Consider the following 17034-nt stretch of genomic DNA (forward strand, 5'->3'; position numbering starts at 1 on the left):
CATCCCTGCTATCATTCTAGTAAATCTCTTCTGCACCCTCTCTAGGCCTTGATATCCTTCCTATAGTTGGTGCCCAGAATTGAACACAACACTCCAGCTGAAACCTAACCAGTGTTTTATAAAGGTTTAGCATAATTTTCTTACTTTTGTACTCTGTGCCTCCATAAATAAAGCCAAGGATCCCATATGCTTTTTTAAATGGCCTTCTTAACTTGTCCTGCTATCTTCAAAGATTTTTGTGCAGACACCTCGGGTCTCTCTGTTCCTGTGCCCCCTTTAAAATTGTACTATTTAGTTTATATTGCCTTGCCTCATTCTTCCTACCAAAAGCTCTTAGCAAGGGGGAAGGTTTGTCATTGGGGTGTGGGTGTACATATTATTATTGTGTGTATATATGGGAGAAGCGGGGTTATGGGGTGGGGAAGAGAGAAACAGAGCATATTGTATATGCTAGGAACTGTGGGAAAGGTCAATCTCCCTCCTTTGAATGAAATGGTAAACCATCCATCTATTAACCTCTTCTGGAGAATAAGGATTTCACAGCACTTTATTTTTGCAGTAAATAACCTGGCAACATAGTAGCTGATTCAAAGTACCACTAATTATTGTTAACTTTATAATAGAAATCCAAACTATCAAATTAAGTTAACCAGTTACAGCATTCAGTTTTAAAAAAAAGCAGTGATCAAGGTGACCTGATGAACGTTTACCTACCCCACTCCCAAAAAATAGTTCTGCGTCTAGATTTTCCAGTTAATGTTGTAAATGAATTAATAAGAGAAAAATTCTCCCACTTTTTTTTTTTTTTTAAAGTACCTTATCACTTGTATCAGATGGATATCAAAGTGCTTCACATGCAATGAATCAGACTTTTAATTCAGTGCCATTGTTGAGCACAGCAAAAATTCACAAACAACAATCAAATGAATATCCAATTAAATTTTTTGGGGATGTTTTTGAAGGAAGACTATTGGCCAGGACACTACAAAACCTCCATTTTTTCCCCCCAAATATTGAAATAGGATCTTTACTGTATTGGATTGTCAGTCCAGAGTATGTGCTCGGGTCCTGAAGTAGGGATTGAACCAATTTCAATTTTTAGGAACAGGGAAAAGACGAATAAGTGTTGCTCTTTCTGAATGATCGCCACTTTACCGATCCAGGTTCTCACCATATCCCTCAATTTCTTCTCTCTCCAAAAACACATCTAATTACCACTTGGATCACTTAGGAAAGGAAAATTGCATTTAACAAATTTAGTAAGAGTTTTTTGAGGATGTAACGAGCAGGGTAGATAAAGGGGAACCAGTGGATGTAGTCATAGAAACATAGAAGATAGGAGCAGGAGTAGGCCATTCGGCCCCTCGAGCCTGCTCCGCCATTTAATGAGATCATGGCTGATCAACCAAATTCAGTAATCTGCCCCTGCTTTCTCCCCATATCGCTTGATCCCTTTAGCCTTAAGAAATATATCTAACTCCTTCTTGAATATATTTAATGAATTGGCCTCTACTGCCTTGTGTAATAGAGAATTCCACAGGTTCACCACACTCTGGGTGAAGAAATTCCTCCTTATCTCAGTCCTAAATGGCTTACCCCTTATCCTTAGACTGTGACCCCTGATTCTGGACTCCCCCGCCATCAGGAACATCCTTCCTGCATCTAGTCTGTCTAGTCCTGTTAGAATTTTATAAGTTTCAATGAGATCCCCTCTCATTCTTCTAAACTCTAGCGAATATAAGCCTAATCGACCCAATCTCTCCTCATACATCATTCCTGCCATCCCAGGAATCAGTCTGGTGAATCTTCGCTGCACTCCCTTCCATGGCAAGAACATCCTTCCTCAGATAAGGCGACCAAAACTGCACACAATACTCAAGGTGTGGTCTCACCAAGGCCCTGTACAACTGCAGCAAGACATCCTTGCTCCTGTACTCGCATCCTCTTGCTATGAAGGCCAACATACCATTTGCCTTCTTAACCGCCTGCTGCACCTGCATGCTTACCTTCAGCGACTGGTGCACAAGGACACCCAGGTCTCATTGCACTTCCACTTCTCCCAATCTATTGCCATTCAGATAATGATCTGCCTTCCTGTTTTTGCCACCAAAGTGGATAACCTCGCATTTATCCACATTATAATGCATCTGCCCAATCACCCAACCTGCCCAAATCATACTGGAGTTTCTCTGCATCCTCCTCACAACACACACGCCCACCCAGCTTTGTGTCGTCTGCAAACTTGGAGATATTACATCTAGTTCCCTCGTCTAGATCATTAATATATATTGTGAGGTCCTAGCACCGATCCCTGCGGTACCCCACTAGTCACTGCCTGCCACTCAGAAGAAGACCCGTTTATTCCAACTCTTTGCTTCCTGTCTGCCAACCAGTTCTCTATCCAAGTCAGTACCTTACCCCCAATCCCACGTGATTTAACTTTCCACGCCAATCTCTTATGCGGGACCTTATCGAAAGCCTTCTGAAAGTCCAAATACACCATATCCACTGGTTCTCCCTTATCTATTCTACCAGTTACATCCTCAAAAAATTCCAGTAGATTAGTCAAGCACGATTTACCTTTTACATCTGCTATTACATCTTTTATAATGGACTCTAGCATTTCCCCCACTACCGATGTCAAGCTTACCAGTCTATAATTCCCCTTTTTCTCTCTACCACCTTTTTTAAATAGTGGGGTAACATTAGCTACCCTCCAATCCATGGGAACAATTCCAGAGTCTATAGAACTTTGGCAGATGACCAGCAATGCATCTACTATTTCTAGGGCCACTTCCGTAAGTACCCTAGGATGTAGATTATCAGGCCCTGGGGATTTATCGGCCTTCAATCCCGTCAATTTCCCTAACACCATTTCCCTACAAATACTGATGTCATTCAATTCCTCCATCTCATTAGACCCTATGTTCCCTGACATCTCTGGAAGGTTATTTGTGTCCTCCTTTGTGAAGACAGAACCAAAGTATGTATTTAATTGGTCTGCCACTTCTTTGTTCCACATTATAAATTCCCCTGATTCTGACTGCAAGGGACCTACGCTTGACTTCATCAATCTTTTTCTCTTCACATGTCTATAGAAGTTTTTAGTCAGTTTTTATGTTCCCTGCAAGCTTACTCTCATATTCTATTTTCCCCCTCTTAATTAATCTCTTTGTCCTCTTTGCTGAATCCTAAACTGCCCCCAATCCTCAGGTTTGCTGCTTTTTCTGGCCAAATTATATGTCCTCTCCTTGGATCTTATGCTCTCCCGAATTTCCCTTGTTAGCCATGGTTGATTCACCTTTTTTGTTTTATTTTTATGCCATCCATGCAATCTTTGAATGTTTGCCATTGCCTATCCACCGTAAACCCTTTGAGTAACATTCCCCAATCAATCCTACCCAACTCGCGCCTCAGACCATCATAGTTTCCTTTATTTAAATTCAGGACCCTAGTCTCTGAGTCAAATACTTCACTCTCCATCTTAAATGAAGAATTCTATCATATTATGATCGCTCCTCACCAAGTGGCCTCGCACAAGATTGCCAATTAATCCTTTCTTAATTTATAATGGGGAACAAAGAAATGGCAGAACAATTAAATACATACTTTGGTTCTGTCTTCACAAAGGAGGACACAAATAGCCTCCCAGAGATGTCGGGGAACATAGGGTCTAATGAGATGGAGGAATTGAATGAAATCAGTATTTGTAGGGAAATGGTGTTAGGGAAATTGACGGGATTGAAGGCCAATAAATCCCCAGGGCCTGATAATCTACATCCCAGGGTACTTAAGGAAGTGGCCCTAGAAATAGTAGATGCATTGCTGGTCATCTTCCAAAATTCGATAGTCTCTGGAACAGTTCCCATGGATTGGAGGGTAGCTAATGTTACCCCACTATTCAAAAAAGGTGGTAGAGAGAAAACGGGGAATTATAGACCGGTAAGCCTGACATCGGTAGTGGGGAAAATGCTAGAGTCCATTATAAAAGATATAATAGCAGTGCACTTGGAAAACAGTGACAGGATCAGACAAAGTCAACATGGATTTACAAAAGGTAAATCGTGCTTGACTAATCTACTGGAATTTTTTGAGGATGTAACTGGTAGAATAGATAAGGGAGAACCAGTGGATGTGGTGTATTTGGACTTTCAGAAGGCTTTCGATAAGGTCCCGCATGAGAGATTAGCGTGTAAGGTTAAGGCACATGGGATTGGGGGTAAGGTACTGACTTGGATAAAGAACTGGTTAGCAGAGAGGAAGCAAAGAATTGGAATAAACGGGTCTTTTTCCAAGTGGCAGGCAGTGACTAGTGGGGTACCGCAGAGATCGGTCCTAGGACCCCAGCTAGTCACAATATATATATATAAATATATTATATACGAGGGAACTAGATGTAATATCTCCAAGTTTGCAGATGACACAAAGCTGGGTGGGCGTGTGTGCTGTGAGGAAGATGCTGAGAAACTCCAGTATGATTTGGACAGGTTGGGTGATTGGGCAGAAGCATGGCAGATGCAGTATAATGTGGATAAATGCGAGGTTATCCACTTTGGTGGCAAAAACAGGAAGGCTGATTATCTGAACGGCAATAGATTGGGAGATGGGGAAGTGCAACGAGACCTGGGTGTCCTTGTGCACCAGTCGCTGAAGGTAAGCATGCAGGTGCAGCAGGCGGTTAAGAAAGCAAATGGTATGTTGGCCTTCATAGCGAGAGGGTTCGAGTACAAGAGCAAGGATGTCTTGCTGCAGTTGTACAGGGCCTTGGTGAGACCACACCTTGAGTATTGTGTGCAGTTTTGGTCGCCTTATCTGAGGAAGGATGTTCTTGCCATGGAGGGAGTGCAGCGAAGATTCACCAGACCGATACCTGGGATGGCAGGAATGACGCATGAGGAGAGATTGGGTCGATTGGGCTTATACTCGCTGGAGTTTAGAAGAATGAGAGGGGATCTCATTGAAACTTATAAAATTCTAACAGGACTGGACAGACTGGATGCAGGAAGGATGTTCCCGATGGCCAGGAAGTCCAGAACCAGGGGTCACAGTCTAAGGATAAGGAGCAAGCCATTTTGGACTGAGATGAGGAGGAATTTCTTCACCCAGAGATGGGTGAACCTGTGGAATTCTCTACCACAGAAGGCAGTGGAGGCCAATTCATTAAATATATTCAAGAAGGAGTTGGATATATTTCTTAAGGCTAAAGGGATCAAAGGATATGGGGAGAAAGCAGGGACAGGGTACTGAAATTGGATGATCAGCCATGATCTCATTGAATGGCGGAGCAGGCTCGAGGTGCCGAATGGCCTACTCCTGCTCCTATCTTCTATGTTTCTCATTACATAATACCCAGTCTAAGATGGCCTGATCTCTAGTTGGTTCCTCGACATATTGGTCCAGGAAACCATCCCGTATACACTTTAGGTATTCCTCCTCCACAGTATTGTTACTAATTTGGTTAGCCCAATCTATATGTAGATTAAAGTCACCCATGATAACTGCTGTGCCCTTATTGCACGCGTCTCTAATTTCCCGTTTAATGCCATCCCCAACCTCAGCATTACTGTTTAGGGGTCTGTATACAACTCCCACTAACGTTTTCTGCCCCATGGTATTTCTCAGTTCTACCCATTCAGATTCCACATCATCAGAGCTACTATCCTTCCTTACTATTGTGTTAATCTCCTCTTTAACCAGCAATGCTACCCCACCTCCTTTTCCTTTTTGCCTGTCCTTCCTGAATATTGAATACCCCTGGATGTTGAATTCCCAGCCTTGGTCACCCTGGACCTATGTCTCCGTAATTCCAATTACATCATATCCGTTTACATCTATTTGCGCAGCTTATTCATCCACCTTTTTACGAATGCTCCTCGCATTAAGACACAAAGCCTTCAGGCTTGTTTTTTTAACACTCTTAGTCCTTTTAGAATTATTATTTACTGTAGCCCTGTTTGATTTACACCCTTGATTTCTCTGTCTTCCACTTTTGCTTTTCTCCTTCCTGTCTTTTGTTTCTATCCTTGCTTCCCTTTCTTCTGTCTCCCTGCACAGGTTCCCAACCCCCTGCCATTTTCGTTTAAACCCTCCCCAACAGCATCAGCAAACACTCACCCCAGTCCCACCTCCCCCAGAACCGGTTCCAATGTCCCAGGAATTTGAATCCCTCCCCCTTGCACCATTCCTCTAGCCACGTATTCATCTGAAATATCCTTCTATTTCTACTCTGACTAGCACATGGCACTGGTAGCAATCCTGAGATTACTACCTTTTGAGGTCCTATTTTTTAATTTACCTCCTAACTCCCTATATTCAGCTTTTAGGACCTCATCCCATTTTTTGCCTATATCGTTGGAACCTATATGCACCACGACAACTGGCTGTTCACCCTCCCTCTCCAGAATGCCCTGCAGCCGCTCCGAGACATCCTTGACCCTTGCACCAGGGAGGCAACATACCATCCTAGAGTCTCGTTTGCGGCCGCAGAAACGCCCATCTATTCCCCTTATAATAGAATCCCCTATCACTATAGCTCTCACGCTTTTTTTCCTCCAGTCCTGTGCAGCAGGACCACCCATGGTGCCAGGAAGTTGGCTGCTGCTGCCTTCCCCTGATAAGCCACCCCCCTCAACAATATCCAAAGTGGTATATCTGTTTGAAAGGGGGATGGCTACTCTGCCTGGTGGTCACCCATTTCCTTCCTGCCTGTGCAGCCTTTACCTGCGGTGTGACCAACTCCCTAAATGTGCTATCCATGATGTGCTCAGCATCGCGAATGCTCCAGTATGTATCCATTTGCAGCTCCAGCGCTGCAATGCGGTCTGTCAGTAGCTGCAGCTGGATACACTTCCCGCACACATGGTCGTCAGGGACACAGGAAGTGCAGGGCCAAGCTGTGCTGCCATGACTTACTCTTTAATTAATTCAAATTAAATTAAATCAAATCAATACAACTTATATATATATTTGGATTTCCAAAAATCATTCGATAAGGTACCACATAAAAGGTTTAGAAACATAGAAGATAGGAGCAGGAGTAGGCCATTCGGCCCTTCGAGCCTGCTCCGCCATTCAACGAGATCATGGCTGATCATCCAAACCCTAGCACCCGGTCCCTACACCGACAGCCATCCCACCCAAGCCCTATCCCCGTAACCCCATGTATTTAATCCCCCCTAACACTAAGGGTCAATTTTTATCATGGCCAATCAACCTAACCCGCACATCTTTGGACTGTGGGAGGAAACCGGAGCACCCGGAGGAAACCCACGCAAACACGGGGAGAATGTGCAAACTCCACACAGACAGTCACCCGAGGCCGGATTTGAACCCGGGTCCCTGGCGCTGTGAGGCAACAGTGCTAACCACTATGCCACCGTGCTGCCCAAGATAAGGGCTCATGGGGTTGCAGGTATTATATTATCATGGACAGAGGATTGGTTAATGGACAGAAAACAGAGTAGAGATAAACAGGTCATTTTCAGGTTGGCAGACTGTAACTAGTGGGGTGCCGCAAGGATTAGTGCTTGGGTCTCAGCTATTTACAATCTATATTAATGACTTAGATGTGCAATATACCCAAATTTGCTGACGATACAAAGCTAGGTGGAAAAGTAAGCTGTGAGGAGGACACAGAGCCTGCAAAGGGATATAGACAGGTTAAGTGAGTGGGCGATAAGGTGGCAGATGGAGTATAATGTGAGATTATTCACTTTGGTAGGAAGAATAGAAAAACACAATATTTTTTAAATGGTGAGAAACTATTAAATGTTAGTGTTCAGAGAGATTTAGGTGTCCTCATACAGGAAACACAGAAAGTTAGCATGCAGGTACAGCAAGCTATTAGGAAGGCAAATGGCATGGTGGCTTTTATTGCAAGGGGTTTGGAGTACAAGAGTAACAAAGTCTTATTACAATTGTACAGGGCTTTTTAGTCTCCTTATCTGATAAAGGAAATACTTGCCTTGGATGCGGTGCAACAAAGGTTCGCTAGATTGATCCCTGGGATGAGAGGGTTGTCCTATGAGGAGAGTTTGAGTAGATTGGGCCTATATTCTCTGGAGTTTAGAAGAATGAGAGGTGATCTCATTGAAACATATAATATTTTGTGGGGATTGACAGGGTAGATGCGGAGAGGTTGTTTCACCTGGCTGGAGAGTCTAGAGCTAGGGGACACAGTCTCAGGATAAAGAGTCAGCCATTTAAGACCGAGATGAAGAGGAATTTCTTCACTCAAAGGGTTGTGAATCTTTGGAATTCTCTACCCCAAAGGGCTGTGGAAGCTGAGTCATTGAGTATAGCCAAGGCTGAGATAGATAGATTTTTGAAATATAGTGGGAATAAAGGGATATGGGGATCGGGCGGGAAAGTGGAGGTGAGGTCAAAGATCAGCCATGATCTTATTGAATGGCGGAGCAGGCTCGTATGGCCAATTCCTGCTCCTAATTATGTTCTCCTGTTCTTATATGCTTCAAATTCACTTATTGAATTATACCACTGTAAACCCTGAAAAGCGGCAGAGTAATAACTCTCACATTCAGTAATCTAGATATTGTACTTACCTTGCTGAATCTCGGTGAACATGATGAAAACTGTTTAATTTCTACATGGTCATCATCATTAGTATCATCTTCCTCATCAGAATCAAGATGTTGGAACCTGTCAGATCGAGCTATGACAAGAAAGATACCATCAGTGCATCAAAAATGAGTACTAATTCAGTGATTCTGTAATGCCAGCTTTGCACACAAGTCATCTCAATTAGAACCCTTTTGACTGCAACAAGTCAAGATAGATAAAGTGTTGCTTGAAAATAACAGACCAAACCGTACACCAGCAACAAAAGGCTTGGTAAAAATGGCCATTAAACTATCAAATCAGCATATTAGTGGCTTTGACTGCATTTGTTTTTTTTTATTCTATTAAAGTAACATTTTTCCATCAAACTTAATTTTAAACAGGGAGGATCAACATCATTATTATATTTCTGTTAAAAATCATTGAGTTGTTAGGTGACTGGGTGGTGCAGTGAGTTAGAACAGAGGTGTTCAACCCGTGGTCCAAGGGCCACATGCAGACCAAGTTCTGAGAATCTGGGCAACTCAGTTTTTTTTGGACTTGCTGCTTTGATCTGTTTGATTTTTGTGAGGTTGAAGATTTGGAAAGGGCTGTTTTCAGTGCTGTCATCTCAAGTTCAAGTTCAACCCTCTACTGACTGCAAGGACCATGAAATGAGATGACTTGGTTGAGTTGTGAGTTCATTGGAACAAAATTACTCATAATTAAGCACTAAACTACAAGAACTTGCACTTAAATAGCATCTTTCACTTAGAAAAACTTCCCAAGGCACTTCACAGGAGCATAATCTGAGAAATATTGACACTGAGTCAAAATATGATATTAGGTGGGGTGACTAAGAGCTTGGTCAAAGAGGTAGGTTTTAAGGAGGGTCTTAAAGGAGGAGAGGTGGAGAGGCAGAGGTTTAGGGAGGCAATTTTAGAGCTTAGGGCCTAGAAGGCTGAAGGCATGACCACCCATGCAGAGATGAAGGGAGTGGGGGATGCACAAGGGGCCAAAGTTGGAGGAAGGCAATGTTCTTGGAGGGTTTTTCTGAGGCTGCAGTGAATGTTCCTTGTTCGTTGCAAGCAACGGGATTGCCTGCATTTGAGCTGAGAGTACTTGACACTGACACTGAGAGGTTTAACTGGTATCCACATCCGATATTCTTCATTATGTGCAGCACAAATTTTAAAAAGTCAAGGAAAAGCGTTATGATTAACTTCCACTATTTAAAAACAAAAATGGTTCTTTTGATTTATGTTTACATGATGAGTGCTAATGGCATCAGGGAAAGGAGCTGGAAAATTTATTGAACTCAGTCATGAGGGTCTTAAAATAATGGCCCGAATTTGCAATCAGCGGCGAAGCAACGGCGATCGCTGCTGACCTCAAAGAAAGCTGTCCACAAAGATCTTGCGATCTCCGTGGCGAAAGCTTTAGCTTTCTCGACCTGAAATTGATTGTAGCGCTGTAGAAAGGGGATCCCCAGCATAGAGCCGGAGTGATGTCATCAAGCTGTCCAAGCAGCCAATCACACTGAAGAATTCTCACAGACAGCAAACCAGGAAGTAAAAAGCACCGATTATCAATTCACTCTTTAAAAATTTTACAGAGAGCGAAATAAAGATTGGAAAATACACATGGGGTTAAAGTAGAAGCTGAAATCTAATAAACAAACTTTAAAAATATATTTTAAAAATCTAGTAATTTTTTATCATAATGGAGAAATTTGACATTCCACAAATGTAAAATTAGTTTTGCAGGGCCAGAACGGGTGTTCAGCAGTCGATACGCCATTAAAATCCCAATTACACCTATTCCAACAAGGCGTAACTTTTTATGGGGTGTTTACAGCGGTATTAGAGCAGAAAAGCTTAAATATTCGTCAGTTCAACTGATTTCGGGCTATGGCAAGTTCCACAGCGCAGCCTGTGGTGGAGCAGGGAATGACTGACCGCAACTTCAGGATTTCTGTGCTCATCTGCGCATGCGTTAAATCCTGAAGTTACGGTCAGTTTCAAAGGGGTAATGACGGCGAACGCCGACAGTTTTGTCGTCATTACCACTGCAAAATCCAGGCCAAAATCAATAATCATAAGCATGAACTGAGGATGCTTCCAAGATGGTACAATTTCAGCTGTATATGTCAAATCAGCCCCCACTCATCTCAGCAACATTTTCCAGCCAGCCTGATAAGGTCATCAGCACATATTGAACAAATTATTGGGTAGGAATGTAAAAATGTAATATACAAACGTTAATTATAATTCTTGGTTACCATTTTATTTTTCGAAGTGGAAATAGTATGATTCTCCTCTTTAACATTAAACTTTGTTAATATTTCCATAATTATTATAACAACCATTTAAACTTGTACAGTAATGCAACAAGAGGCAATGAAACAAAAGAAAAGGATGAAGGATATTAGTTAGAATTTTATCTTTCAACCCCAGGGTCACAGGTTTCTAAACTCGACCTACTGTCAAAGTAACTGGTGTCATCTTCTGACTCAAGCTGAGGAATGAATTCTGCCTTCTGACGGAGTAGAGTGCTCCAGTTCAGGTCTGTGAAGAATCGATGCTGCTTAACTTCATTGGCACTGCCTATGGAGGAGAAAGCATAGTTCTGTGTTGATTCAAGTCCACCAATCTGGGTCCCACAAAAAAGGGCAAAGTTGAGCACTTTCAGCACCCTACAACCCTCCCTCACAAGCCACAAGCAAAGCCTTCTTTTTAATAAAAAAAAGATTAATTCACTGTTTTAATTTCTGTACAGAAAAATACAATAATACAACAATAAGCTAGTACATGCGCATGCACAGTTTAATTATTCTTCAGTGTACTAAAAATAAGATCACTGTACATTAGAAAACTGTCCTGATATCCAGTCAATTGTCTTTTAGGTAAAAGGTTGGCATTGCGATTTCAAAACAAGTTCAGATAGAAAAGTAGAAAAAGGTTTTCATGGGGGAAGAGGAAAGAGAGATGGAGAGAGAGAAGCAATTGAAATGCACAAACATACAGCAATTTTACCCATGGCTATAATACCTTGTTCATGTTCCAGAATTTTAGATTCCAAACCAGTAGAATTCTAACATTAGTCATACTTCAGGAAAATGCTGATCATTACCTGTACCCAGTCGTTCCAATGGATTTTGCCGTAGCAGCTTTGAGATGAGGTCCTCAGCATCAAGTGGTAAAGCATCATCTCCATCAGGCCAAGCTATCTCATCTGAGCAATGAAACAAAAAGGTAATGGAAGATTTTGTGTGAAACAAATAAACACTTACATACTTGCAATGTCTCATTTAAATAATTCAAAACTTCCTACAAAATTAAATCATATAATCACAGCACAAAAGATCACTTGGCCATTTACTCCTGTGCCAACTCTCTGAAAGAACAATCCAGTTAGTCCCATTATTTTGTCCTCTTCCAATATATGCTTTAAATGTATTATTTTTCATGTATTTATCTACTTCAATTTCAAAGGCTACTATGAATTTGTTTCTACCACCCTTTCTGGTAGAATATTCCAAGTCCCTACAACCCTCTGTGTAAATCTCCTGACTTCGCCCTGTGTTCTTTTGGTGATTAACTTAAATTCATACCCTCTAGTTATCAACACATGACCAGCAGAAATAGATTTTCTTTAGCTACCTTATCGAAGCCCATCACTGAAGAGAGCCCAGTTTACATAGTAACAGTTTCAGGCAGGAGAAGACGGTCGGTCCATCCATCTAATCCACCTATCCACAGTATTCCTTTGGTGCATTTAATCCTGAATTCCATTTGTTGACAAGAACCTATTTAGTTCCTTCTTGAAACCCATTAAGGTTTATTGTTCCACCACACATACCAGTAATCTATTCCACATACTTACCACCCTTTCAGCAAAAAAGTTCCTCCTGCATTTCCTGTTTACCTTCAATAAAAAAGCAAAACACTGCAGATGCAGGAAATCTGAAATAAAAACAGAAAATGCTGGAAATACTCAGCAAGTCAGGCAGCATCTGTGGAGAGAGAAACAGAGTTAACGTTTCAGAACTGATGAAAGGTCATCGACCTGAAACGTTAACTCTGTTTCTCTCTCCACAGATGCTGCCTGACCTGCTGAGTATTTCCAGCATTTTCTGTTTTTATTCCTGTTTTCCTTTGTTTTCTTTAATTTGTAAATATGGGCCCTTGTGCTTAAATTCTGTATATGGCAGAAAAACTTTCTTGGATCCAATTTGTTCAAACCTTTCATAGATTTAAACACTTTTATCATATCTCCTCTCAGTCTTCTCTTTTCAAGAGTGAAAAGACCCAAGGTAGTGAATCTTTCTTCATATGTCATTCCCTTAAGCTCTGGGATCAACTGTGTAGCCCTTTTCTGCACATAGTCTGAAAATAACTGAATATCCTCTTTGAAATTGAGACACCAAAACTGGGACATAGATACAAGATTAAATGTAAGAAATTTAGGGCAAAGCGGAGAATTTTTTTTTTTTTTTTTTTTTAAATGGAGGGTTGTGTGGCTATGAAATGCACGTCTAATGTTCGTGATTGAAGCAGAGACCATGTCAATATTTCAGAATAGATTAGAAAGTGGTTGAAGGAAAGGGAATAAAGGGATATGGGAACAGGGCGGGCACATGGAGTGAGGATTACTGCTTGTGTGAAGGATAAACACCAACCTGGCCTGTTTCTGTACTGTAATTTCTATGTAATTCTATGTAAAATCTGCTGAATGCTATTCTTGGCACATTGTTTAATGTACTTGTGTAAAACTACTATATCCACTACTTTAACAAGCTGTTTAAAATAATTTAACAACTTAAGTTAACAAAGATTTTTGTAGGTGCATTAACTATCACTCTAATAACAGCACTTAGTGGATATATAACCCTAATAGAATCAGAAGCCTGGGATGATAATGTACTGTAGAAGGGGACTTTGACTTCCACTGTAAAAAATAACATTCTAGCTGCTAGAAGCAATTTGGCATTGCAGGATTTATTTGGTGCTTCTCTTCAATGTTCTCCACACATCATAATTGGGGTGAAGTTAAAAACCAAAAATCCAAAACATAACTTACCACTTATCACTTGTCCAAACAGTTCCTCTGGAGTATCTCCAAAAAAAGGAACACATCCCACCAGAAATTCATACAGGATTATACCCATGGCCCACCAATCCACTGGCTTCCCATAGCCCTGCCGCAGTATCACTTCAGGAGCGATGTATTCTGGAGTTCCACATACCTTTGCCAAGATAAAGAAACCAGTTTTAAAAAAGTTTATTTTCCCACTGCTTCAGCAAAATATTTTCCAGTTTAGCAAACGTCAATATGATTAAATGAATGGAACATTCACTCTGATGTGGCTTTGTGTCCATAAATACCCGGAAAATGAAGACAGCTCAATAAACCTACCTGATTGAAGACACAAACAAATGACGTACTATTCATTGTAAGAACTAGGAGTTGATCATGCCACATTTTGGAACACGTGGCACAGGTTAACTGATAATTATACTACATGAGATCTTAATCAAGCAGAGCATTTGACAATAGTCACCTAACAGGCAAGATTATGGATGTATGCTGACTTTCCACAAAGATATGATCAACTGAAACTCAGAAGAAATCACCTGAAAACTACTTAACCAATAAAACATGTAATATGTCTCACCCATTAAGGTTCCAAGCTGAAAGCTTCAAGCAACACTTCACTCCCAACACCAAATAAGTGCGACAATTTCTTGCCCATTTCTAACATCAAAATAATTTTTAGTTCTCTTGCATGACCTTCCACTTCGCAAGCTAGGTTAGTGCCAGTCCTGTCTCGGAATCCCACTTAGATTTTGGCAACAAGCATCTTTCTGAATGCTACGTGGTGGCAGTTGCATACTTTCACTTCCTTATACGTCAAATTCAATTAGTCTTGTGTGTAATCAAACCATACCACAGAACTGTGTATGAATTCACTTGCTGCAGTTATTTTGAATTCACAACGACCTGTATTTTCCGATCGGAGGCTTCCTGCGTGCGGACGTCTCCAATCTGGAAAAAACCTATGCCCTTACCCAAGGGCTCCGGAGATCCGGACATTTGCGCTCCTGGGCCTCTCCACAGTCGAAATGCGCAGGGCCCAGGTATCCCAGGGGCGCATGCGGTTCACAAGTGTCCCTGGGACCACGTGGGCCATGGGGAACCAATGAAAGAAGGGAATCCTCCTTCATACTTTTGACAGGTCTCTCAGCTTAGACCCGTCAAAAGTATGAATGGGGATTACTCAAGAAACACATCAAAATATTAAATACATTTTTTTAATCACATTTTTAAAATTAGTTAAAATTACATTAAATTAAATAATTTAAACAAAAATTTAATTTTTTGAAATAAAAATTAAAGTTTTTTACAGGGCTAAAAATAAACTTACCTTTTTAAAAAGTATTTTAAAATTATAAATGAGTGAAAAATTTTTTTTTTTTTACTTTTTTAAACTCTTATGCTGGTAAAAGCAGGCCTTACCAGGCGTAAGATTTTTAAGGGATTTCAGCGGGCGGAGGTTCTGCAGAAAGCGGAACTCTCCCCCCGCAGAGGCCCTTCTCTAGGGCAGGCGTCCGATCTGTCAAGAGGATTCTTGACAGATCGGAAGTGCCGGTTTTCAATGCATGCCCCTCGCATGCCTGAAACCGGCACTTGCAAGGTCTCTACGGGTGTGTACACAGCTCTTACCCACCCGTAGGGATCGGAAAATACGGGCCAACATCATTTGTTGTCTCCATCATTGCTACAGTACTATTTAAATAGTATTAGCACTTTATTTTAAAATGTGTTGGAAATGTACCGAGTCCTTTAGACCTGGAATTTCCCAGGTTTGATTGCTGAGCTGTCCTGTCTTTAATGCAAAGATGGTGATGCAGTACCAGGATTAGAAATGAAAAAAAAGTTGGCTTGTCTAGAATGTCCTACTGGAATGTGTACACTTCTGAAAGTCAAGTGATTACAGTACCGGGTTCAGTTATAATGCCTGCACAAATAGCCTGCCACCCATCAGGCTTACAAATTAAAATTGGCCACTTGAACAAGGTGCAAGTGCCACCATCTGTGGAATTGCTTTAAAGAAATGCATAATGGGTGGGGGGGGGGGGGGGGGGGAAATGAAAGAGGAAAAGAAAAAAAATGGTTAGAAATGAGAGCGCTGCTAAAATACCAAACTTATTTATCCCATGTAGTATGTTTTCACATCATTTTCTACTTAATATGCAAATTATTAAATGCTATTACAGATACATAACTGATAATCAGAATCAGTTTAATAGTAATCATCTTCAGATTTTCAGTAAAAATAAGTTTTGTAATAACTTCATTCATTAAGAAACTATTGCTAGACAGTCAGTGGCTTATTAAGCCAACAATTACAATATATTAATCCTTTCCTATCCAGATAGATATTCTTTGAATTAATTTGCTAAAAATTTTGTAACAGTTCCAGTTTTTCACTGATTAAAATATTAAAAAATGGGTGATGCTGTGCGTTACAATAGTTCTTTCACTCTAGAATCTGTATTCAAATCCAGCCCAAACTAGTAGGATCACAGTCTCCTTTCAGTGTCTCTCTATATATGGTGGTTTTAAAATAAATTTGGGCAGTCTTAAATCACAGCTTGGCACAAATTGTGAATCTCACTAAGAGACAACAACAACTTGCATTATTATAGCAAGACATAATAATGGCTGCTGTAGAAAATTAAAAAAAATTATACTGATGCAGCAAACAGCAGCTTTTCTAAGGTAGGTGTTAAGGCAGCTTATTTACCCCGAAGCGTCAATACCTGAGCTTGGTGCTGTCACTGGAAAAATGTTCATACTTGTGGGCTTTCTAAGTGAGGCAAATAATTTGTGCAAAATTATAGGCAGTTTTGGGTTGTGGATTTGAATAAACTACAAACTGGTTTGAGACTTATCAAACTTATTTCACTTAAGCGCCTTATGGTCATTAGAGAGGAGGCCATTCATCCTCGTCTGGATTTGGAGACACCTCTTAGAGGGGAGCGCAGTTCTCCAGTGCATTATATTTTCTTGTCCTTCATGCCATTCTCTTCAGTAACACAACAATAAAACAAAGAACAAATCACATACTAAATGTTATAGTATCCTTTAGGGGCTACAGTATTTCTGTACCAATATTTAAGAGTTATCTTAGTCCAAGGACAATGTAAATTAAGGAATGCCCGATGTTCACTTCTATTCTGCTACACAATGCCAGCAGCTGAAATGTGCACTTAGTTTCAAGGACATTGTGGGAAAGAAACTGTAAATGACATTTAAGATTGGATTTTTATAAATGTAATTTTTCACTTAACTACCAACTCCAAAGTCTTCTGACAGAAATCGCAGGAGAGATAATGAAGTAAAGCAGAATACTGTATATCGTGGCTAGTTAGATTAGTAACAATGAGATTAACACCAATTGTACTCCACAAC

The 17034-nt window shown here is 40.8% G+C and overlaps 1 protein-coding gene across 10 annotated transcripts in view; it reads right to left on the minus strand.

The window, feature by feature from the left end:
• Positions 1-17034, minus strand: part of mast2 (microtubule associated serine/threonine kinase 2) — a 518017-nt gene that overhangs the window by 31409 nt on the left and 469574 nt on the right. For all 10 annotated transcript variants that reach the window (XM_085983018.1, XM_085983016.1, XM_085983015.1 and 7 more), the window contains 4 exons: positions 13639-13804; positions 11689-11790; positions 11040-11162; positions 8562-8671 (listed from right to left, as the gene is read on the minus strand). In XM_085983018.1, coding sequence (XP_085839144.1) covers positions 8562-8671; positions 11040-11162; positions 11689-11790; positions 13639-13804 — 501 coding nt within the window. The remainder of the gene's footprint in view (positions 1-8561; positions 8672-11039; positions 11163-11688; positions 11791-13638; positions 13805-17034) is intronic.

The sequence above is a fragment of the Somniosus microcephalus genome, chromosome 3, assembly GCF_052327205.1.
Source record: "Somniosus microcephalus isolate GS21.2 chromosome 3, FLI_Smic_1.0, whole genome shotgun sequence".
Lineage (NCBI taxonomy): Eukaryota > Metazoa > Chordata > Chondrichthyes > Squaliformes > Somniosidae > Somniosus > Somniosus microcephalus.